At 47.6% G+C, this 25,242-nt stretch overlaps 1 protein-coding gene across 1 annotated transcript in view; it reads right to left on the reverse strand.

The window, feature by feature from the left end:
- Positions 1-7,618: 7,618 nt before the first annotated feature.
- The window catches only part of LOC144932208 (receptor-type tyrosine-protein phosphatase beta-like), a 39,026-nt gene continuing 21,402 nt past the window's right edge, over positions 7,619-25,242 (reverse strand). The window contains exons 8-22 of the mRNA XM_078856156.1: positions 24,337-24,609; positions 23,906-24,178; positions 21,971-22,237; positions 20,769-21,032; positions 20,079-20,169; positions 18,574-18,621; positions 17,450-17,476; positions 16,779-16,842; positions 15,246-15,336; positions 14,753-14,829; positions 13,027-13,161; positions 12,415-12,537; positions 10,061-10,221; positions 8,365-8,500; positions 7,619-7,869 (exon numbers count right to left, since the gene is read on the reverse strand). Coding sequence (XP_078712282.1) covers positions 7,684-7,869; positions 8,365-8,500; positions 10,061-10,221; positions 12,415-12,537; positions 13,027-13,161; positions 14,753-14,829; positions 15,246-15,336; positions 16,779-16,842; positions 17,450-17,476; positions 18,574-18,621; positions 20,079-20,169; positions 20,769-21,032; positions 21,971-22,237; positions 23,906-24,178; positions 24,337-24,609 — 2,216 coding nt within the window. The 3' untranslated portion in view covers positions 7,619-7,683. The remainder of the gene's footprint in view (positions 7,870-8,364; positions 8,501-10,060; positions 10,222-12,414; positions 12,538-13,026; positions 13,162-14,752; positions 14,830-15,245; positions 15,337-16,778; positions 16,843-17,449; positions 17,477-18,573; positions 18,622-20,078; positions 20,170-20,768; positions 21,033-21,970; positions 22,238-23,905; positions 24,179-24,336; positions 24,610-25,242) is intronic.

Below are 25,242 nucleotides of genomic sequence, written 5' to 3' on the forward strand. Positions count from 1 at the left end.
GAATGATGTCGACCGTCAAAGCTAACGGTGCGTAAGTACAGGTATTATGGTTATTCTTGATTTGAAGCTTTCGTAACTGCAGGATTCCATACTCTTTGGTTCTTTCGGTAAAGTGTAAATAGGAAGACGCTGCTTCAGCAGTTCCACTGCTGGATTATATTTTTTTCGCGTGAGGACGACCGCTTGTGTTGCGATCGAAACGTCGTGATAAATTATTTTTTAATCAAAATTTTCTACCTACGTGACTTTACCGAAAGAACCAAAGAGTAGTAAGGTTATTTTCGACGGCACTAATAGCCAGGCTGGTCGCTAACAGCTGCGCCACCGCTCCCCACCAGCACCAGCACGACCAGCGGCAGTAGCAGCAGCACCAGCAGCCGTTCTGTGCGCGCCCTAAGGTCACTTGGAACCATCATCACAGCAGTGGCCCACTGCCTCGTGGCCTCGTCGGCTGACAGCCGGTGAGTTAGTGCGGACCCCGCTGAGATGTTGGGCGAATGCGGTGGTTGGGTGTGGGTTGTGTGTGGGGTGGGGGAGGCATCAAAGCAAAGCACCCCACCCCCCCCCAACGGCACTCCATCTCCTTATGTTGCACACGGGTCATGCTTTCCGAGATCTCGTGCATGCGCGACCTTTTTTGGGGATGGCTCGTCATAAAATTCTAAGAACACTTTACGTTGTTTTTCTATCCGCTACATTTACACGGACGGACTGCGTGCATTTGCGAATGACCGTGGGCTTAGTTTCTCACCGCTGGCCCCGAAGTTGGAATTGTCGGCATCAGGCGCTACCACTCGGGTACAAAGTTCGCTTATCTATTACCTCTAAATAATAATGACGATGATACGTTTCAATCTTGATTTGAAGCTTTCGTGACTGCAGGAATCCATACCCTTTGGTTTTTTCGGTAAAGTCAGGTAGTTATATTTTATTTTATACCTACGTGACTTTACCGAAAGAACCAAGAAGAGTATGATGATGTTTGCATGCTGGAAAATAAGAGGTTTGGCGGGGGGGGGGGGGTAATGACGTCACGCCACGCTTGTGAGGTGGAGGGGTGGGGGTTGATTGGGCTGTTGAGAGGAGGCGAGTCCCGTCGGGACTGCACTCAGATGAGGTTGTGAAGAGGATGGGGGGGGGGGGGGGTAATGACGTCACGGGACGTAGAAGGTAATGAGGAAAGGAGTCCTGACGTCACGCATCACCGGCGAGTTGGAGCAGAAGGATGGTGACGTCACGCTCGATTTGGGGTGCGTTAGGTTGGGGGTGACGTCACCAGACGCGGGTGGGGGGGGGGAGTATTGGGAGTAGAGTGGGTTAATGACGTCACGCAACACGGGTGAGGTGGACGACAGGGAGTGATGACGTTCAAGGGACTCGGGAGTGGTGAGGAGAGGGGGCAAGGTATGACGTCACGCGACATTGGTGAGGCGTTTGCGAGTGATTGATGATAAAGTAATTCGATATCCTTTTCCCGCAGAAGTTCCTATATTATTGTACTCTACATTGTTACAATTAAATGAGCGTATTAATTACCCAATAAATATAAAATAGGGCAAAATTAGAGGATTATTTGAACATATTTTAAAGTCTCACTGAATCTCAAGACTTTTTCAGGAGAATTCCTGCCGAGTTGTCGCAGTATGGGAGGCAACGTTACTGCTGCTGCTGCTTCTGGATCCTAATTGAAGTGATACTGGTAGGAACCTCCTGGTTACACCAGCCCACAGGGGATTATTATGTCCGTCCGTCGTGCAGGAAGGGGCTGGGTGGGGAGGGAGGGGCTGGGTGGGGAGGAGAGGGTGGGGAGAAGCTGGGTGGGGAGGGTGGGGCTGGGTGGTGAGGGGCTGGGTGGGGAGGGTGGGGAGGGGCTGGGTGGGGAGGGGAGGGTGGGGCTGGGTGGGTGGGGAGGGGAGGGTGGGGCTGGGTGGGGAGGGTGGGGAGGGGCTGGGTGGGGAGGGTGGGGAGGGGCTGGGTGGGGAGGGTGGGGCTGGGTGGGGGGTGGGAGGGGAGGGGCTGGGTGGGGAGGGGCTGGTCACCCCGTGGTGCCCTTATAAAACTCAACGTTTAACCTACTCACGCCGGCTTGTGCCCGCCCTCACAGTCGGGCATATTTCCGGAATACACCACGCCGCCGTTGACCCTGGCCATTGACCGAGCAACCCAACGTACCTACCAGCTCCCTCCGCAGGAATGTGTTTTGCAGGTAACGTTTCAGCAAGCGGATATTGGACACAAAACAAGCTCGTCACAAGTCAAAATATATTCGTGAACTAATTTACACAGTAAAAACAATTACAGTAAAATTAAACCCAAAAAAATACAATTATGTTTGGCTGGCACAGTAGATCGAAACGCACAATCATAACATATATAACACGACATGATCATCATGAATACGATAACGACAATACCGGCACACAATCGTCGGTCCAAAGCATAGCCTCTACAATACCCAACAGCACTTTGAATCCCGCCATGCGCAAGCGACCTTCCCCGTGGTGTTCCCATAACCGTGGGGATTTGTTCCCGTGTACACGGAGGCTGGGGAACTTGACAGACTTCCCTCACTGCCTTTAAGCTGCCGCTCCGGGAGATGGGAGTCGAACAGGCGCGCTGACCATGAACAAACATTTCACTACCTGTGAGATCTTCACTCAAAACTGCCCTAGAGGAGATGTACACCCCTAGCTGCCACTGCTATTCAGTGGCCTGGAATCAAATGTATCGCTCCGGATGACCGCTGCAAAGTATGATCTTGAATTTTGATGATAGTGTGCTGATCTTTAAAGGTGCATTGAAAAAATGTCAATACTCCTACTGATACTCCTGCTGTTATGGAATGACTCATGCTGCCAGCTATGGCTGCAAAGTTTGGTCGTACATGTTATGTATATCGTTTATTGTTAAATTTGAATCACAGTTCCTATGATCACTGTTACATTGTTTTTATAGATTTATTTTAGTAATTTCGAAAACGCTTTGGTTTAGCCATATTTGTTTGTTGTAGTACAGAGTTAGACTGACAACTTTAATCTAATTTGCCTTGTGGTTGTTATTGTTTGACTTGCATCCCACTGGGATTTTTGCACACAGCGTTGATATGCGGTGCTTTTTCTGGAATATTTTTGCTGTTTTTTCCTGAAATGTTCTTGTTGTGTGTAGTCACTTTAAGATGTTTCCTTGTTCATGGCTCACAGGGCTCTACCTAATAAATGAAATTGAAAAAAACTGAAACAACCACGGGCTACTGCTCGGCGAGCATAGCAAGCATCGCCACTTCACACGCGGATTCGGGAGTGTGTCGTCAAAACGCCACGCACGGCTGGAACCACAAAGTGAAAAGCGCGCATCTCTCCATGCGAACATTCGTTATTCATGTTGGTCATTTTACACAGCATCACAAAAGACAAGTTCTAATCAGTTCCGTGGAAACCCATTATCGTGGCCGCAATGTGTCACGTGGCATTGAACGTTATATCGTAAACAATTAGAAATCATGAACATATATACAAATTCTTACTTTACATTTCACCCTATTTTAACATGTACACACACGTTCGGCTCACCCCGATTACTTTCGCAAAGGAAAACAAACAACTATTATCTTCAACTGTACCACGTGATAGAAGATAATGAAAATATTCCAATCTCTTTTCAAATCTGGCATGGATTCGATAGTGGGCTCGGCAACGCGAGTACCGCGCTGTGCAAAGTAAAGTGGTCGTGAACAGAACACAGTGGCACCCGTCATGGGAATGTGGACTTTCCAGTGCACCAACGATGAGGGGGCACGAGCTCGTTGAGCGCAGGGCTGGTGCGGCCAGTGCCGGATTAAGCTAGTGCGGGGCCTGTAGCATTTGTTATAAAGGGGCCCTAAATAAAAAAAACACATAAATATTAAAACACAAATTTTTACTTGCACAGTAAAGTTATTGTATGTTTTCATTTTCTATGCAGCCAGATAATACGACAAATCGCTAACTTTCAACACCCGGTCGTTCGTAAAAGTTGAAGGCGGTATAGTACTATAGTAATAGTGCAAGTGCAGAATCACTGAACCGGAATTGATAGCTTGAAAGCATTTAGCGCGGGGCCCTCGAAAGTGCGGGGCCCGTAGCATGTGTAGCTACTTGTGCTACATGTTTAGCTACTTGTGCTACTGGGATAATCCGCCACTGGGTGCAGCCACATCACAAGGCACGGTATAAACCGCGCGGCAAGTGCGTCGAAAAAATTAAAAACCCAAAACTTTTCGTGGTTTATTTTGTTTTGCTTGCCAGGGACGGAATGCACAAGTCCAATCCACTGATGGATAAGGATCTCCCCATACCGCGGGGCAATTATTTTCCTTTTATCACACTTCACCACCACGCCAGTCAGAGTGGCTCAGTGACAACGGAGTGACTATTGGGTGGAATGACAGGGCAGTGCCGGGCATCACACGCCAATTACAGCAGCGCTGGGGATGGAGACACTTCGTAGAGAGAGGCAGTGAGTCACAACAGGGAGAGAGAAGCGGAAATCCTTGCGTCTGGACTTGAACAAGCGGACATAATCTGCGGTGCGTTTGCCGTGTGAATATGTAAGTGAGTTCCCACTGTGAGTCATCTCTACTGATGTGCTCCTGCGCTCCTTAGTACGGTGGCAGTGTTACAGGAATGGAAATGGCGAGATAGTTTCCGGTTGGTGCTCATCACATCACGGTGTCATTTTTTAAACGTATTTTACACCGACGCGCGCAAGACGCAACGGCGAGCGTTGGCTCGGACGAGGGCTGCTGACGATACGGGGAACGCGAGCGAGAATCAGGCGACGGCTCAAGCGGCGTCAACGTCAATGGCCAAACGGAGCAGGCATTGGAACGGGGAGAAAGGACCAATTTACCCCACAAACCACGAGTCTAAAAAAACTTGTTTTTTTTTTATTTTACCAGGTAAGGCCCACTGAGCAATATAACTCTTTGTCAAAAGTGACCTGGCCACAAATGATAGCTCAACGAAGTGGCTTATCATAACGTGGACATTTATAGCAGCTAAATAACTCTTAAACGCACGTTTCTAAATATATAGGCAAAAACCGGAGGATCCGGAGAAAAACCCACGCGACCACAGAGAGAACACGCAAACTCCAAATATACAGGCGTCGGGGTCGGGACCGAACCCACGACCTCCTGTATACCAGGCGAGTTAACATTTCGCCACCGTGGCACCCCGCATAAAAACATCGCTCGGCTGATACGGATATCTCCTACACCGACGGAGAATTGAGAATAGCTCACAGTGCAACTGCGGTCACCGATATCAAACCGCGGTACGCAGAGTGACACCACTGCCCGCTTCTATCAATCACCGGCAGCATGTCAGATATTCACCAGGCTACTTGTGAAGCTGTCCACTGGCTCACCCACCAACCTGAACATGAACAAATAAACATAAGGTGCTTGCCACAAATGGATCACAATACCTTGCTGATCTCGCCAAGGAGCATAAACCATCACGCAAACTTTGGTCATCTAGATTGAACAGTCGTTTCTTTAGAACTGCTTTGTGTGTTTAGTTTGTTGTCCTTACCCGGCAACCTCCGAATATCACGCCTGGCTACGTGCAGTGCAAAATAAGTTGAATATACATTCGTGCATAAACGTTGCTGATTGGCTTCCCTCCGCTCGCAACAAGAATGACTTGCGCCCGTCCAGGTGGCACATTGCACGAAGCGCTCGGCTCGTGATTGTAGAGGTCACGAGTTCAAATCCACGTCGGGTTATGACTGAGTGGTTAATTTTAGAGACTGGTCCCTACCATGGGAATGTGGAATGTACACCTGTGGCTCAGGGTCGTTAATCAAAGAGCGGGACCCCACGGTCAGTGGGAAGGGAGGCACTGTGGCTTCTATTTTGAGGTATTTTGTTTAGACTATCAGAAATAATTGTAAATTTGTATTTTCCATCTTAAAAAAATATATTCTTTGCAGTTACTTTTTCAAGTTTCCATGATGGATGTATCTTGCACCGTAAAATATGTATGTTCATGAGAACACATACAATTAGCAATGATAAATGCATCTGGCTGGGTGACAGTGTGGAAAAATTAGCAACTCAGAGTTGGCAGTTTGTGACTCATCACCATTATCTTATTAAAAATAAATACTAAATTGCTTGTTTTATGTCAATAGTATTTCACAACTTCTGTTGTTCCAAGGTCTCCCTTTTAAAATAATCTCTTTTGGCTCCTGAATGCACGCTGAAGCAAAAAAATGAGTGGCGATTAAATATATCCAAGTTCACTGGTGCAGAAACTACCACATGAATATTTCTTGTTTTATTTTAACCCTCCCATGCATCTCGTTCGTCCGCGCGATTTGGTGGAGAGGACTCGCTCTCTGCCCTAAATAATCGCCGATGAAATGACGTCGGTTAACACAACCGATTCAGCCGTTTGGTATGGCGTCCCGACGCTTTGTTGCACATTCTGAGAGCTTCTTCAGTCTACACCAGCGGTTCTCAAAGTGTGGTCTGCGGGCCGTCGGGTGGGCCGTGGCAGTCCTGCAGGTGATCCGCGGGGCTGTGATGAAAATGCAGGTCGACCTGGAAATAATTCACTTTTTATATACCCTTTGTTTAGGACATTAATATTTCACTCATATTTAATCTACAAAATTGAAGTTAGGTACACTACCCTGATCAAACTCTCCGAACACTAAGATCTAAATGCCACCCGAGACAAAAAAAGCTTATAGCTGCATAATTTTTTTTATGTTCCGGTAATATGAATATTTTTGTTAATTCCTGGTATTTAGAGAGAGAAGTGAATGCATGTTGTCATCAGACGGGAGGGAAGCTGGGTAGTCCACGGAAATGTTTGCATCGTCTGAGTGGTCCACGGGCCAAAACAGTTTGAGAAACACTGACCTACGCAAACGATATTGTCGGGCAAGCAGATGTACAAAAGCACCAATTAAATTTGGTAAAAAAAGAAGGAAATGAATTCAAGCTCCCAGAATATTGAGTGAATGTCATAATACAACGCTCCACGTGATGGGAACTTGTTCCGGAACGGACAAAGCATCCCAGCACGTGGAACGAAACACGGGACATCGTGCGGGAACGACACGCGCGGTACGACCGGAAAACACGCCGGAGAGCCGTACGGCGCACACCTGCGGAAATCTATGCCGAGGGCCACGTCGTTGGGACTAAATCGTACCAACATCATTCCGTGTGGAACGTGGACTCTGGCCACCGAACGACGGTATTAAATTTTGATTTAAAGCTTTCGTGACTGCAGGGATTCATATTCTTGGTTCTTTCGGTATTAAACTCGCAGTTTGTGCTGCTCATTCGTGAATTTATCCCACGATGCATCCATTGGGGGGCGAAAATTTCAATTTTGTGGCATTGCGCGGTGAAAGAAAAAAATTCTCCTGCGGATCACTCGTTACCGCTTACGATGAAAGCAGTCGCCTGCAATCGCAAGAGACGAACGTTTTGGCGACTTCAAACAAACCATCAGCTATGTACAAGAGCCAAGGATGGTGACAAGCTACAATGATCTTCTCATCTCTGCTCTCCTTCCCCAGACACCACACCCCCCTCCCCACCAACGACGATAGGAATGGATTGTCCCGACGGGTCCGTCCTGCCGACCCCCATTGCTTGGCAGGCCCCGGCTGGGCCACGCCATTTCAATTGTCGGTGAGGAATGTGTGGTTCTCGTTGTTGTTCTGGTTGCGCGGCTCCATGTGGAAGTTGTCGACGATGTTGTTCTCGTAGATGCCCTCGTTGGAGTAGATCACCTCGTAGTCGGAGTCCTTCTTCTTATCCTCCTCCAGCACTTTGAGTATACACTTGTGGATGAATATGTACTGCATCTGCAAATCGCACGTCCACCTTGGTCAGCATTCTAGTCTCTTTGGTCTCAGCCGAGCCGACGGCAGCCTGCGCAAATTTGATCAAGTCTTCGCGTGCGAATTTCATTTAACCGGCATTGTTTATTTTAATAGCCACATTACGTGCACAAAATAAGATTTTATAAAAAAAAAAATCCACAGGTTGTCATCCAGTGCGCGATTGTGTGAGCGTATGAGTGTGTAAGCCTATGAGTGTGCACCGGTGTGCAAGCGTTCGGGTGTGCGAGTGTGGCGGTGTGCGAGTGTGTTTTTGTGCGAGTATATCTTTGAGCGGGTGTGTGGGTGTCTTGAGTGTGCGAGTGAGTGTGTGTGTGAGTGTGCAAGCGAGTGGGTGTGTGAGTGCGCTGGTGTGCGGGTGTTTCTTTGAGTGGGTGTGCGGGGGTACGAGCGAGCGGATGTGTGAGTGTGCGAGTGAGCGGCGTGCGAGCATGCGAGTGCGTGGGCGTGCGGCGGCACCTCGGTTTGCACCATCAAGACGCGACTCATGCGCATGTCATGCACGATGCCGTAGATGTCGATCTCCGGCTTCTTGTCGATGTCCTGCAGGAGGTGGTCGAGCGAGATGAAGGTCCCGGTCCTCCCGACGCCCGCGCTGCTCCCACACGCGCACGGAGACGCAACACACAGAGCGCCGTCGTTTAAATTCCTTGCTTGACTTCGATTCGAACTGGGCTCGTGTTTATTCACTCTGGCAGGCTAGGGTGGCTAGAGGCAAGATGTTAACTACCTCGCCTAGTATACAGGAGGTCGCAGGTTTGATCCCGACCCTGATGCCTGTATGCGTGTTCTCCCAGTGGTCGCATGGATTTTTCTCCGGGTCCTCCGGTGTTCCCCTCCACATTTAGAATCCACACGCATTTAGAGTATTTGGCTGCAATAAATGTCCACGTGATTAGCCCCTTCGTTGAGCTATCATTTGTGGCCAGGTCGCTTCCGAACAAGAGCTATATAGCTCAGTGGCCCTTACCTGGTAAAAAATAAAAGTTTAGTTTACAGAATGCAACAACTACCTCCCGGCTCGGCAGTTGAAGCAACGGGCAAGTTTCTTTCAGTCCCCCCCTCCCCCCCATCACTTGTCCACCCAGCAGTATATATGGGAACACCACAGAGTTGGTCAAGCGGCAGGTCGAGTGTGGTGGGGTAAAGTGTGGGCAGTACTCCTAGACTCTTCTTCCTCCAAGACGTCCGCCCAGCGTGAAGGAGGAAGGCCAAACTGCCCGCTAGAGTTGCCCACTAGAGTTGCCCGCTAGAGTTGCCCGCTAGAGTTGCCCACTAGAGTTGCCCGCTAGAGTTGCCCTCTCGAACTCCGTCGAGCCGAGACCCTTCTGCCAGCAGTGGCGTGAGCAACACGCACAGCAGGGCTGCACTTCTACCATTGCCCTCTATTTACTACTCCCACTACTTTCTGTGATATTTGTGAGTTTACTGCCACAGTGCACACCAGCATCAGTCAGCCTTGGTCAATCGACTGCTGGATGAAGGCGTCCCCCAAAGTCACCGCTATCTTTCACGATCCTGCGATGCGATGATCCACCTAGCACCTGTACACGAGCCGATTCCATTGCTCCATCTCCTGAGGGAACGCCTTCTTGGGTCCGTTCAGCTTCTTGGCATTTCGTTTATAATCAAGGCCACAATTTTGTCACGATTATCTTTAGTCAAATTAATGGCTGAGGTGCGGGGAAAACGCAATAATTCGTACAAAGGTCACAGAATAAGTTCGGGTGATTACCCACCAAAAATTTTCAACATAAAAGAAATAAGTAGGTATCTATTTGAAAAAATGAAATGAATAAAATACCTCTTTGGTTCTTTTGGTAAAGTCACGTAGAAAGAAAATAAATTAAATAATAGAATACGACGTTTCGATTGCAACACAAGCAATCGTCATCAGGTAGAACTAAATTTGAGAGAGACAAAACACAGACACGGAGACACACGGACAGACACACAAGCAGAGAGACAACACAGAGACACACAACATAGACTGTCTAGAGAGAGACACACAAATTAACGATTTTCCATGACCATCGTGACCTCCTAGCCAAAGCCAGCGTCGATCACGGTCTATCGTCATCACGCATCATCATCGTAGTCATCGTTAAAATCATCGTCACGATCGTTAGAGTCATCGTCGCTGCCGCCGCTGCACCTGCAGTGGACAACGATGGGGCCGCCCTTGTTCGTTGTGTTCACGTGGGTGCGGAAGATCCGCACGAAGTTGGTGAGCGAGTCCGTCGTGTCGGGGACGCCGTGGTCTGGCCACGCCGTGAAGTGGAAGTGGTACAGCGGTCGCATTTCATCTGTCTTGTGCTGAACCGGAGGATAGGGGAGGGGCGCAGGGAGAAAGCGGCGGTTAGTGCGCCCGGCACGCCACATTCAATATGGGGTACATCTCGCGTTGGCTGTGCCGGCTGGTCACGTGCCTACTACTCTGGCGAGACAGCGGTTGGCATGGGAGAGGGAACGTCGTTTACGAGGAAGGAGAAAGCGGTTTGCAAGAAGGGAGATTGCGGTTTGCCAGTGTAGTAGGTTCAAGGAGACTTGGACGACGTAGTCGGAGGCACACTTCTTTATTAACCACAGTTGTATATTACAGGCCGAGATATACAACACTCGAAGGGGTATCGGCCCCTTCACCCGTCTAACAGGGAGATCCCACAATATCTGTCTCGGCTAGCCTACTCCTAGGTCCTCCACTACAGGGCTAGGGGAGGCTAGCTGACCCAGCTCTGGTTAAGCTGGGATTACGGCACCCTGAGTCCCCAGACCGGCTCTTACAAGAACATCGGCTCTGGGCTCTAGGGGCCACGCCACTGGCTTGCCCTGGTCGGTCCTTAGAAGGACAGCGATCCAGGGGAGTCCCAGGGCTTATCTAGCAGGTCTTCTTGCTTCTCTGGTTAAAGCTGAACACTGAACCCCGAGCCCTCTGGCTCACCGCCTTATATAGCCACGCCCCCCTGAGGGGTGGGGCCGCGGGGGATCCCAGCGCCGTGTTAGCCCCCCAGGCTCAACGGCGCGGACGTCGATGTAAGCACCTGCTCGCGTACAGACATAGCCACGCCCAGTGTGTTTGTTTGCCCTCCCGTAACACCTCTACACAAGGAAGGAGATGGTGATTGGCATGGGAGAAAGTTGTTCGTATGGGAGAGAGAAAGCGGTTTGCCAAGAAGGAGATGGCGGTTTGCAGTCAATGGTGGGACGGCTGCAGGGTGGTGGTGGTGGTGGTAATGTCTGGGGAGGGGTGAGAGAGTAAAAATAAACATTCGTAGCTGCCGTCTGTTGACAGCGTGGACCATTAAGTGGCTGGTTGTTTGCGCTTAAGGGCTTAATTTCCGGCGGGGGTCCATCTCAGCAAATAGTGCGCCCAGCACACCGGGACTAATATCATTCTCGCTGCATCGTGGCTCCCGGTCATGGTGGCACTTCCCCTCAAGACGGTCCCCGTCTCAAAGCCCCCTGCAGTCAAGGAGGACAACATTCAGTGAGACTGACGCTCTGGTGGGCACGACCGTTCATACACGAAACGTGCAGGGGGAGCGGGGATCATCGCTCATAAAGCCCTTTGCTGTGAGCACAGCAAGACATCTTAGCGGAGTTCCTGTAACAGCTGTTAGGGTTAGTGGTCTTATGCTACGGAATGTGGTCTAGAGATACGGGTTCGGGGGGGGTGCAGCTATTTACTCAAAATCTCAAACAAATTCCCACGGTCACCAAGAATTACACTTTTTCTTTTTCGACACAGAAGAGTGCTACGACGAGTAAGGAGACTTTCAATGAAACATTTTAATTGATGCGAGGGAAATGCGCGACGACTCACAGGTGCACTTTACAAGGCACTTTTCATGTTTTTTTTTTTTCAACTGAAAGGTGCCTTTCTTTGTAACCTTTACACAAATGGCAACAAAATGTACTTATTTCGCTCGTCTCATCCCCTCAAATATATTCCTCATTGACAACATCCTGCCCTCCGGTCAATGACTTATTGTGGGTTGTGCGCATTCACGCACGCATGCACTAGGCGCGTGCGTGTGTGCGTGCGAGTGTGTACGCATGTGTGCGCGCCTTGAGACCAGTTGCACAGGTATTCGGTGCTATATATATTAGATCAACTCGGCCTCAAATGAGTACCTGGTGCAGTGTGTAAACATCGCCACTGGGGAGACAAAGGTGGCCGGGTGTAGTGTTGGCAACCCACCCCCTCCTCGTGTGCCATGGCGGCCTTCATTGGTGCTCGATAACAGCACTTGCCATCAACAGTCTTTTAAAGGCTATATATGGGGCATCTCTATACAATAAACTAACATATGATAATGGTGTGTATGTGCGCTGGCATTTGCGTGCAAGCGAACATGTATGTGCTCACGTTTCATGGGAACGCGTGTTTCTGAGCACGTGTACGTACACGCGCATACTTGTGCGCGAATGCCTGTTGCCCGCACACGGTGTGCGTGTGTGCGTTTGTGCATGCGAGAACGCTCGGGGGTGTGAGCGCGCGGGCCTCACGTTCTTGACCAGCAAGTGTCGGATCGTCCACTCGGGGCTCGGTTTGTCCCACTCCATTACGAGGCCGATGTCACCGTAGCGCACTGGCGTGATGTCCATGGGCCAGTAGCACTCGCACTTGGGCTGAGGGGAGCCGCGCGGACGGAGCAGAGACAGAGGAAATAGAACGCAAGGCAGCGAGCGGCAATCAGGGAGGTCAAGTATGGGTCGAGCGACCCCCATGGCGGAGGCCTTCATAGAGTGGTGGGGAGTTGGAGGGAGGTGGGGGGGGGGTGACACGTCTCGATTGTATCATCTCGTTCACTCCACGAGCCTGAACTAAACGCTCGTGTGGAGTGTAACGCATTACTGCCAATAGGCGAGATTTGTATGCAAACGACATGCGAATGCTGTAATTTGGCTAAAGTGGAAAACTAATACTGCTCGCTAACAGCACTTGCTCCTACGGTCTGTTTCAAGGCTATACGGCGGAACTTTGTGGGAGTAGTGGTCGGGGGGATGGGGGAAGATGGAGTAGAGTCGGTGGGGGGGGGGGTCAGTGGAGTTGGGGGTGAGGACTGAGTGAACCACTACCTAGACCGATCCATGACTACGGTCAGTGCTGATACTCACCTGCCCACGCTCCACACAGTTGGTGAGCATCACGATCTGGTTGACCTTCTGCTCCCACACCATCCTCCAGAAGTCCTCCCTCGTGCCCGCCAGGGGCCCCTGTGCGGCGATGTACTCCCGTGACGAGGAGTGGCCCTGCGCGCCGCACAGAGACAAAGATCCCCCATGTAGCCTTTCAACAGACCGTTGGGGCAAGTGCTGTTATTAAGGCTGACAATTGTACACGAGGGAGCGGGTGGCCAACACCATGCCCACCCTCCATTCGTCGCCCCAATGCTGATGTGTATACACCACACCAAGCACTCAAATAAGGCTTAGTCGACCTAGAGAAGGCCTTGGACCTGTTCAGATATTCGTCACTGTTATTGGCCGTGAGAGAGAAACGATCTCGGGTCACCAGGTCCATAGTGCAGTGCGCTAACCGCTATATAGACAAAGATCCCCCGTATAGGCTTAACAGGCTGTTGGGGAAAATGCTGTTAGCGAGCACCTATGAAAGCCGGCATGGCACACAAAGGGGGTGGGGTGGCCAGCACCATTACCCAAATGGCGAAGTTTGCACATCGCACCAGACACTCATTTGAGGCCGAGTTGACCTTGTGAAGGCCCAGGACTGGTTCAGATATTCATCAGTAGTGTTGGTGGTCGCCGGGTTAGTAGCGCAGGTCGCTAACCGTTGCACCACCGCTCACACACGCACACGCGACACTTCTTCGTGAGCTGCATGGAATGCTGCAAGTGGAGGAGAAAGGCAGTCACGTGTTTTGTTCGCCGAGGTTTAAGGGGCAAAACCTTTCTTAGAATTACTGTTGTTATTTAAACTAGAAGACACCCCTTCACCTCTTAAGTTCTAAACACGAACCAAAGTCATCAAACCAGATGAATGGCAGCAGCTATAGCACGTGTCTAATAAAGGACTTCGCCACGCACTGCTTGGTCTCCGTCACTCTTTATTCGGGTTAACACCCGCACCCCGCTGGTCCCGACACCGGACCAGCTGCTCCTGGCGACGCGCCCCGCACGCGCTCTCCCGTCAGTCTTTCCCGCTCCCCCGCTCCGCACACCGCTGGCCGACGGTGTGCTGAAGCCCCTGCAGCCACGTGGCTGATGGCGCGGATTCCCCCCGGCCACCCAACGTGGTCCCGCTTCTTCACTCTAACAACTGACCCGGAGCCCTTCCGGGTCAGTATATATCCCCTTCACCACGTGACCCTGTCTCCTCCCTCAACCACGCCCTTCCGAACCTTCCAGATCTCACCTCCCCATCGCGCCCTGCTGGCTCCACCCCTAGGTTCCGCCCCCACTCACCTCACTTCCGATTGGACCCGAGGTGACCGGGGACCTTCACATACGCCCCCATACTGGCTTCGCCCCCCAATACCCCGGGCCGTATGATTGGCCCAAAGGCCAGCAGCGAACCCCGCTTGCGCTCGCATTACACGTGCAAGGGCCAGTTGATACCAGTCTCTATCTCTCTCCTTCTCAAGGGAGATCTGGCTATACATAAATACAGATCTGGCTATACATAAGTATTTATGACCGTGTGAATGCGTAGATTGTGTGAATGGACCTTGATGTATTTGGCATTGATGTCAGTGATGGACATCCTTGATGGAGTGTGGTAGTGGTGATGGTGGTGGCGGTCGTAGTGACGGCAACGGCCGTCGTGGTCACGACGGCAGTGATGGTGCTTATGGTGGTGGTTGCGCAGCGTAGCGACGCTCACCTTGATGTAGTTGGCGTTGATGTAGTCCGAGTGAGGGATGTCCTCGACAGACGCAAGCTTCACTCTGGTGACGTCGACTGCCGGGTGGGGCGACGGCAAACGCAAGACAAACGTCAAACGAGGTTTCTTCGAGGTTTCTTATGTTCACTGATATGTGCCATGCCGAGCCAGAACCAAACCATAATGCACTGTCCTCAGCAGACATATGAATCTGGCTCTGGAACGAGCGGAGCCAGGGTCTTGGCTTACGACTCAATAATTGCCCAAGACGTTTGTCACTACGCTGCGAGATCACGGCGTCATTACATCATCTACACGTGTCTCAACTCGTTCACTGTGCGTACACTAAGCACACAAGTCGCACTGCATCGTCTCTTCTACATGGTCTGGTTTATTGCGTGTGAAGTCAGTAGCATGGCTAGGCATCTGTAGTGGAAAAAACTCAACCCTCACTGAGACGCTCAGGGGACAATGTCAGCAGAATGACACTCACACGGGAGGATGTTGGTGTAGCGGTTCTTGGTTCGGTTTTCAGCCAGTGTCGCCGCTTCCATCGCTTGACTCTTGCCAACGCTGCTGAGCTCCTGACAGGTGTGAAAAATTGACCAGAATTGGTGAAATTGGGTGCTCAAACGGCTCAGCATCTCAAAGCACCTTACACCACATCTCAACCACTCCAATGCCCTGCTGCAGTCTAGCCAAAGGATCCCTGGTAGCAGCTCTCTGTAGAGTACAACACAAAAACAGGACCGACTTGCCAAAGGGACGTTAGTCTCCCAGTGAGAGGCAAGTTGCTATGCGGTGTTGCCAATTAAGTTGCGAGTAACTTGTCAAATGTGGCAAATTGGGACCGTGATGCCAGCACACATGGCCTTGTCTTTCTACCAACCTGACCAGATTATAAAGGGTGAGTCCAGTTTATTTTATTTTGTTGCACCAGGTGAAAGGTCAAGAGACCGGGATGAGTCTCAGATGCAACAGTGAGCCGGGTCACCAAAATGATCAAAGCAAAAAAATATAAAAGTCAAGTATTGTGGTTAATGCAGACATGATTCCTCGTAAAAGGTTTTGTTGCCAGAAAAAAGGGGGAAACCTATTCTCATATGTTGGTACTGGCAACGGAGGTTCCATGAAAGTTTCGATCTTCAATCCTTATGTTTAAAAAATTTTCATAAGAAGTTTGAAAATGAGAATCGAGTCAGATCAGGAAATATTTTCTTTTTGTTATACTTGCAGAGTGGTTATGGACAAAGTGCAGTGACATTGAACTGTCGTAGAGGTGGCGTTCCAAAAGGCAACACGTTGTTATTACATTTAGGTGGAATTCCGGCTTACACGGACACAAAGAAGGTAGCGACGGTGCATTATGGCGGGACTTCTCCATGCCCAGCGGTAGACATGTTGTGACGTGTCAATTCACTGGCTAAAGTAGGTTTTTACCATCGCGACACAAGCGTCGAATCCTGCGTGTGTGAATCACTTATTTCCGATTGGTATATGTCGCAGGGGGGATGATGGATGACGGTCATAGCATAAAACAAAAAGGTAGACAAGGAATAGAAAAACGCCTGAGATCGACCAATGAAATTATATTGTGTACAGGCCTCTGGATGGTTTGTTAAATTGCAGGATCGTGCGAGATGGCGTCACCCTGGAGAGAATTTTATCCACCAGTGGACTCACAATGGCTGATCACAGCCATTGATACGTTCCTTTCATTGGCTACCATAGTCTGATGAGCTCCCCCCTCCCTCTCCCTCCCCCCTCAACTCGCTTTTAAGGGATTACATCTTGAATCATTGCCTCACTTGATACAGCTAATCTGGCTGTGACGGTCCCACCTGATGACGGAGACTTGTGTTGCCTCCGAAACGTCGTGATTTTTGTTTCTATTTTATTTTACTTTCTACGTGACTTTACCGAAAAAACCTAAGAAGATGATCACAATGTGTCGCATGCGGGACTTGTTTGGCCATACTTCACCACGCTGGTCAACGCGGGTTCGTAACGTAGGTGGCCCACTAACCTGGTATTCCTCGGAAAATAAATACCCAGAGTCAGCCTCGCGCTTCTTATAATATTCCGGAAACCTGGAAAATGAGCAATCAACGAGTTTGTTGTAATGAAAGCAACCGAAAAAAACGTTCAATGTTACTCATTAAGGATATCGAATATCTAATCTGTACAATACGCAAGACTTTTAGGGGGGCAATTAATTAAGTGTGGAGCCCCTTTGCACGTACATGCGTTATGTAAAGACAGTATCGTTTTAATGTGCTCCATATCAGCGCTGGACATAACAATTGTCACACTATATTGGCCTCTATTTATTACATTAGTATTATTTATATGATTGGTTATGGAAAGACTCGCCGAGTCTCAACTATTTCAGGAGGATCCTGTCAAGGTTTTTGCAGCAGAGGAGTTAAGCGCTATGCCCTTCCCGAGTAAAGAAATTTGCGGTGTCATTTTTAACTCTGGACCATGACGCCGACATACGATGTTATACTTTTCTTCAAATTATGTCACAAGATCTTTAATATTAACTTTGAAGAAAACGGATTGTATTTTATGCTAATATGCCCGCAGCATTAACCAGGACGGCCTGCCAGATTTTAACCGTAAACCTGTGCAAGCAACAAGCTGTGAACACACTACCGCTCGATCAGGCCACCACTCAGACACACTCACACTTACTTGCTAAAAGGCACTGGACTTCTTTTCCTATAATCACACAGATGCAAGAACAACGTTCGAAAATCAGCAAACAAGATCAACAAAATTCAGTATGCGACGACGCATCGATGCAACCATTAACGTGTTCATATTCATGATCAGGGCTATTAATTTCTTACTGAACATGTTCTGGTTCACTATCAGACCGGAGTGACCAGATTACTAGTAGCAGACAGCCATAGTGAGAGGAATACTGAATGTGATGTGCTGGGTGCGGCATATCTTCCGGGTAACTGTTCGTCTGAAGTAAGTGGCACGTAACTGGTAAGCCAAACTTCGTTTTCCATAATAGCTCATAGTGTAGCAGGCTGCTCCGCTTCGCGAGTATGGGAACGTTTCTGTGTGCACACAACTGCACGGGCAGGCCGAAATGCTACCTATCAAGCAATTTTTTTTATTTTACTAAGTAAGGCCCCACTGAACTATCCAGCACTTTTTCAGAAGCGACTTGGCCACAAATGATCACTCAACGTAGTGGCTTGTCAAGTGGAAATTTACAGCAGCCAAAATACTCTTAAACGCGTGCTTCTAAATGTGGAGGGAAAAACTGGAGGACCCAGAGAAAAAAAATCCACGCAACCACGGAGAGAACACGCAAAAAATCTAAATAAACAGGCGTCAGGGTCGGAATCGATCCCACGACCTCCTGTGTACCAGGCCAGGTAGTTAACATCTCTCCACCATGGCAAGATGTCGACTCGAGAAAGCGTCTTCCTCTTTACCCCTATTCCAGTGGCACATCCGAGTCGAGCCAGCATGAAACCGTCACGGTTAGGGTGGTTTTCCGCATTTAGCTCTGGGCCAAGCGGGATCAGCGGCGTGGTGTTCATTATGCGTGACGTCAGTCAGTACAGCTCAACGCAGCTTCACCACACCCTTCCCAGCACAAACCGGAGCAGGGTGCAGAGGTTGCAAGCTCAGAGGTCACTAACACGGGGGTCACATGCTTGCGTGTGACGTCAGCGGCAGTGGAATAAACAACCTGGTGTCTCCCGAGCTGCTCCGGGATGGCTCAGCACGTGGTTGTGCCAATTGTAAATGGTGGTAATTGTGCCGTGCGTGTGTTTTGGCCGTGTCTGCATTACCTCATTGAAGTTGGGTTATTTGAGGGAACTTCGTCGGGTACGCGTTTCCTAAAGAAACGCATAAATGGACAACGATGTCAATGATTTAAAGCTTTCGTGACTGCAGGGATTCATATTCTTGGTTCTTTCGGTAATGTCACGTAGAAGGGAAACAAAAACTATATATAAAACAATATTGTATTGTTTCCCTTCTACGTGACTTTACCGAAAGAACCAAGAATATGATGTTAATGATTTTGTTTTAACCCTCGGATGCACCACGTCCTTTGTGGTGTACTGCTACGATTCGTTGGCATTTCAACCACGGTGCATGCAGTTCTCTCCCTCGGGTATCACATATTTAAGGAGCATAAACCACACAAACTCCGGTCATGCTCGCAGCAGTGGCGGCTTTTGGCTGGCCATCGAACAAAGACGGTCACCGCATTGCACGCTTCCAGATGCGCTTCTGGAACGCTCTTCCTTCCGATATTAGGAAGCCGCTGGAGCTGTGCACTTTTAAATCTGGATTTAAAACTCAATTAATTAGAACTGCTTGCATGTTTAACTTGTTGCCCTTCCCCTTGCACCGCCGATGAGCACGGCTGGCTATGTAGAGTTCCAAAAAAAGTTCAACATACATACATATATGTGGCGGCCTAGCAGTGGACAATGTGACTACTATTGTAGAAGCATTATGCAAGGTGGTGGTGGCTGGAGGAATCTGTGTGAACTGTAATGGACATGATGAGAATGTTGCGTATAAATTACAGAAATATTGTTACAAAATCAACATTCACGTGGAATTCGTTTAACTCAACTAAATTGTGATACTTTTAATAATCCATACGTGAGAGAGTTCAGCACAAGGGGCCTTAGCCATCATCATCCTCCTACATCGTGAGTTACAAATCATCTATTACCAACAAAATACAAATAGGCAGTACACAATACCATATCGGTACCTCTGCATCAACATTACGGTATTTCAGCCACACAACCTTCTGGGAGTACATACAATTCAGCAGCATTGGATCATTAACGCAAGCAAACTGATTGCATTCTGCATTTCCAAAAGGATGTGTGGCGTGTGGGATGTGCAAAAGAAACGTAACGTTTTATGTGGAGGGACAGATATGGGATCGGGACATATTGTCCGCTCATTATTTGTTTTGCTTATATCCTCCATGATGACGTGCATTATGAGAGTATCATGCATGACTAACAATGCAACTTATTTAAGAATGACAATTAAGAGACAAATAACATACTGTATATGCTACGAAAAAGAAGAATTAGAATAACATAAAAAACTTAAAATTTTCATCAATGGTCCTCTAACTATATGAGACACTGTTCCAGTACCCAACCAGGCTGCTATTATGATTTAATTTAAAACACCGTGAGCCACCAACTGAATGCCGTGAGGAAAATGTTTGCAATTTAAAAGCAGTACTTGTACACTATCGATCTGGGTGAGCGTACGGAATGTAAATTTTCTATCTATTAAAGTGCAGGGCCATTACCTTCGTCGATAGAACAGGAATCCACTGACAGCACCAGCAATCACTACAATCATTGCAGTCGTCAAGCAAGCAATCAGAATTACATTTGGGCCTGCAAAACACAGACCACATAACCATTTGCAAAGCGGTTTCAAACAAACACTTTACATTCTACAGCAGTGTTTCTTCAACTTGATTTGGCCCTCAGACCACTCAGCTGATGCAAACGTTTCCAAGGACCAGCCAGCCCCCCCACCCTGGTGAGAAAATGCATTCACTTATCTCTAAATACCAGCAATAGAAAATGATTCATATTATCGAAACATAAAAAAATGTATGCAGCTCGAAGATTGTTTTTCTTAACGATTAGACGTTTGAGTTAGGGTAGTTTTCATTAGGGTAGTTTACCCAACCCAACTTCATTTTTAAATTAAATATCATAAGTAAAATATGAATATGTCCAAAAGAAAAGGTATAAACATTGTCATTATTTCCAGATCAACCTGCATTTGCGTCACAGCCCCGTGGACCACCTGGAGGACCGTCACGGACCACTTTTGAGAACCACTAATCTACAGAAATGTGTTTTTTATCTTTAATGATATGAGATGTACGGATATGCGTACAGATTAGAAACATGGCCACTGGAAAACAGGATGGTACAAAAGTGGCGATGAAATAGCATCTTTGCTTGAAACACCATAAACTCACATGTTTTCTCGTATTGGCCGACATCTGGAAAACATAAATTCTGGCAGCATGCCTCTACTAACACATTGTACGTAGTGCTGTAGGCCAATGCACCGGTGGCATGGAAACTTTCACTTGAGTTAAAACTGCGTTCCCATTGAACCGATGAACCTCTTGATAAGACCACGTTGAAGGTTTCGACATTTCCTTCGGGTTTTACCCAATTTATATTGATGCGATTGTAATTGTTTACTTTTGTTGTGACATTCCTCACTTGGTTTGGATCTGTTGACACATAGACGTGGGATTAAAAACAAAACACTTTACTGTTAGGAGACAAAATGGCAGGGTGGTTACTAATGCAGAGCCCTCTCGGACTGGAAAAGTTCTAAGTTCAAATCCCGATCATAGCTCGACGCAGCCCATTACCATATTTTCGTGGCTGATACAAACAAACACCACTGTGTGATTGTGAACAGTGGTCGTCCTATGGATAGATTGGCCCCCACTATAAGAACGTGGAATTTCCACGACTGGGTTAGTGCCACCATTGGAGAAGTACCACTGAATCCCAGAGGTCATGTGCAGCGCCATGCCACAGCGTTGCATTTTCCAATGCACTCCTGACAAAGATTGTTGTTTGGCTGGTATCAGGGCCAAACCAGTACTCAAGTTGTCGAAAAGTCAATTGAAACGTTACATTTTGCAATCCCCCAAAACTGTCAGGGAAGCTCCTTGTACATACAACAAAGATTATATTTCGATTTAAAGCTTCCGTGACTGCAGGGATTCATATTCTTGGTTCTACCGAAAGAACCGAAAGAACCAATAATAATAACAAGCATTATGGTATATCATCTGTGGGCAAGGCCAAACGCGAACATAAATAGGCACAGGAAGACCGAGCTGTGAGACATCTGAATTTCAGTTAAGCTCATAAACCCTAAAATGCCCTCTTAGAGGGGTTCTCTCAAGCTCCCTCCAGTGGGGACCCCTTCCTCCAGCAGTGGCGTAAGAAAGCAATTGCAGGGCTGCACCTTTACCTTAAATCTGTTGGCCTGCAATTCCGAATGGTTGTTACACTCATTCTTTTGTATATACACACACACGCGAGTCGCAAACAAATGTCATCATCAGAAATTACAGCATTGCCAATATTAATTACAGACATGTTGTTTTGCGTGGATATTAACGCGACCACTTATCTTATCCGCAACACTTACATGTGACCTGTGCCCTTGGCTCGAGAGTATTTTTACAAAATGAACTGGACGTGGTAACCGAGACATGGTATTTGGTGCATGGCTGCAATTTTTCGAAAGAGCACTCCGTTTTGTCGGGATTTAGATGTTCTATTAAATCTAGAGATGTGTCACCGTTGGTCAGTAACACGGTATAATTATCTACATTGCCAGAAGCCTTGTCAAAGCCCACTGACAAGCTCTTATTGAGATCTGTAGTGAGATTCAAATTTCTAACCAAGTTAGGATCTGAAAAAAAGAAGAGCACACAAAAACAAGCGTGTTACAACCTTGACAGCAGTTGACTTCATTCGCACGAGAGAGCCTTGCTCATCTTTCGTACGGCGTGTAGCAGCAATACGCAAATCGTTTTTGGAAAAGCCAGTGAAGTTATAAATCAATGGGTTTTTTTTTTTGACATTCATCGGCATCGGTGATGAGCTGACAAACACTGCTTTGGTGCCGCCGTTCTGTGGTCTCAACGGGCGGCAGAGGACCCACGCGTCGCATCGTTTGTTCTGCTCCACAGTCACAGGTGGAACTCTCTGATAGCCTCCACACGGGGCAACAGCATCACAACTGCGGCACTCGCAATTGGGCAGTGTTGAATCGTCATTTGCAACTGATGTTCACGATGCAAGCGGTGAGTGCCGTATACAAATAATTATGACTGACTGCATTTGCAATGGAGGATAGAGCAGTGGTGCAGTGGTTAGCGTACTGTGCAATGAACCCAGAGACCCGAGTTTGTTTCACGACCACGGCTAACATCAGTGATGATATCTGAACGGGTCCTTGATTGCCCCTTCACTAATCTGCACTGACCAGCATGGTGAGGTATGGTCAAATAACCCCCATGACTGACATGGCATGGGGAGAACCTGCATCTAATAGTGGACTGACAAAGTCTCATGAATGGTATTATAAGATGAAAAGTATATGCTAACGCTATATTTAGGTTAAGACACGATTACAGCTCTTAAACTTAAAAATAGTACAGTAGACTCTAGATTATCCGCATGTGGTTTAACTGATTCGAGGACTAACTGCGCACCTGAGATTTTGACGTAAAATAATTACTCTGATTTTCCCTTAAGCCCATATTAATAATCTAAAAACAGTTATACATTGTAATTTTTAGAAATGTTTATTAGAAGCCACGTGCTTAAACTGTTCTCCAGTTAATCCGAAACCCAAACAATAGACCTCTACAGTACAGTAGTTGCATATCTTTACAATAGTGGGTGGCGTTCGATTGATTATTGTCATGGCTCTGCTGTCCACTTAGTGGGTGGAATCTTCTGCACGGGAGCAGGAAAGTGTTATCACTGGGCACGCGCATTGATCGGTTGAATCTTTACTACAAATTTTAGCTTTGCTCATTAACAGACTAAATTTTCTTAACTTAATCATCATTTACGCGTAAATTAGTGGATTTTGGCATCGACATCTGCGGAAAATTGTTATTTTTGGATTATCCGCGATTTTGAGTTATCCGCGGCCGTCCTCCCCATCATTAGCCGAGATAATCGAGAGCCTCCCGTGGTTTGCTTGCGAGGAAATGCACCTCCTAGGTGTGTAGGTCACTGAAAATGAACTCTGAATTTAGTTCTGCAATAGCTCCTTCCACAGCCCATTCTCTAAAAACGGGGTGGTGCACTGTTCACTCCGAGAGTTCTTTATGCCGACACCACAATTGGGGATAGCATTGGGGAGAGACATATTAAGAAAAAAGAGCCCTAAACTTCCCCTAACTTGGGTCCATGGTCTCGACTGTATCCATTCGGCGTGTAATGATTCCCAGTCTGAGCGATTTGATGATTTTCCAGAGTTCATACAACTGCATTCAAATTTACAAACATTAAATAAATTCGGAATGCGTGTGCAGTCACTCTCTGCGAGTGTCACGGGACTTACTTGTGCACATATCTTTCTTTGCCTGAATGCCCTTGCAATCTCCACCAATGGTTGTGACAATAACCTGGTACAGTCTGCCTGGCTCCAGCTCCGAGAACGTGTGTGATGTTTCGTTTGCCATGAGAGATACATTTCCAACAATGAGATCATTTTTAAGTTCCTTCAGCTCAACAGTGTAACTGGCTGTTTTGCACGTGGTCTGACTAAATGTAACCGTTAGGCTGTCGGTGGTGTCTCTATTTTCGAAAATCAAATCTTCAACAGCGGCAGGATCTGCAAAGACAACACGAGTATTGCACGCATGACAAGCAGAAGTGCAGCTTGCGGGAAGACAAAAACGGCGTGGGGCACAATGCAAATCGGAATGTGCGGAGTAAAGGGGTAGGATTTGTATGAACCGAGAAGCCACCCAGTACCCCCATAAGACTTACCTGTACATGCTGTTTCAGTCACTTCCTTGCTGTACAATTCTCCACTTAATGTTTTTATATGGACCTCATATATCTTGCAAGCATCTAGATCAGTAAATAAGTGGTTAGTGGTGCCATTTGATAGATTTTCTGACCTAACTACAGATTCATTGGTTGTGTCCATCAGTTCAACTGTGTAGTTAGTCACATCCCCCTTGGCCTTAGTGAAGTTCACTGTCAGGCTGTTGGTGGTGCCCTTATTTTCAAGAGTCAGATTTTCAACGGCTGCAGGAACTGCAACATGAAACACGCACACAAGCACAAGACATTAACAAAAGTGGTGGTGGCCTGGAAGGGCCATCTATATCACTGGTCAACACACTTTTTCTGGCATAAGGTATTCCAACGGGTTTAAGGTAATTTTGGGGTGCTGAGTCCAAATCTGGCATCAGTTTTTGGCTATCACATCAGGTTTTTTGAGATATCAAATATTGCATTTTCAATAAAAACTGCAGAAGAAAAATATTAAAAAATGTGGATATCTACATAAAATTATATTATAAGCACACTATCCTAAAAATACAGCACCATATTTTAACACTAAAGCAGTCACAGACTCACAACAACTTGCAATCATAAGTGACAGAGTTAATTTCGGGTAAAATCAATGAAAATGGGGTATGCCAATAGCAAAAAAATGAAATGTGATAGAGCAAATCTGAATCAGCACCCTGAAATTAGTCTAAAACAGCTGCAAAAGTCCAGGCCAGAAAAAAAATGTTTTTTTTGTTGACACCCTGTTACAGCGCTCCATTCCAAATATGAAAGCTGCACATTCATTACTTTGTTTGGGATCGACTCAGAACAGCATCCATGAGGGGTCCATAAAAATGCATTCTGTTTTGTAGAAAGTCAACTGTGGTTATC

The sequence above is a fragment of the Lampetra fluviatilis genome, chromosome 5, assembly GCF_964198595.1.
Source record: "Lampetra fluviatilis chromosome 5, kcLamFluv1.1, whole genome shotgun sequence".
Classification (NCBI taxonomy): Eukaryota; Metazoa; Chordata; class Hyperoartia; order Petromyzontiformes; family Petromyzontidae; genus Lampetra; species Lampetra fluviatilis.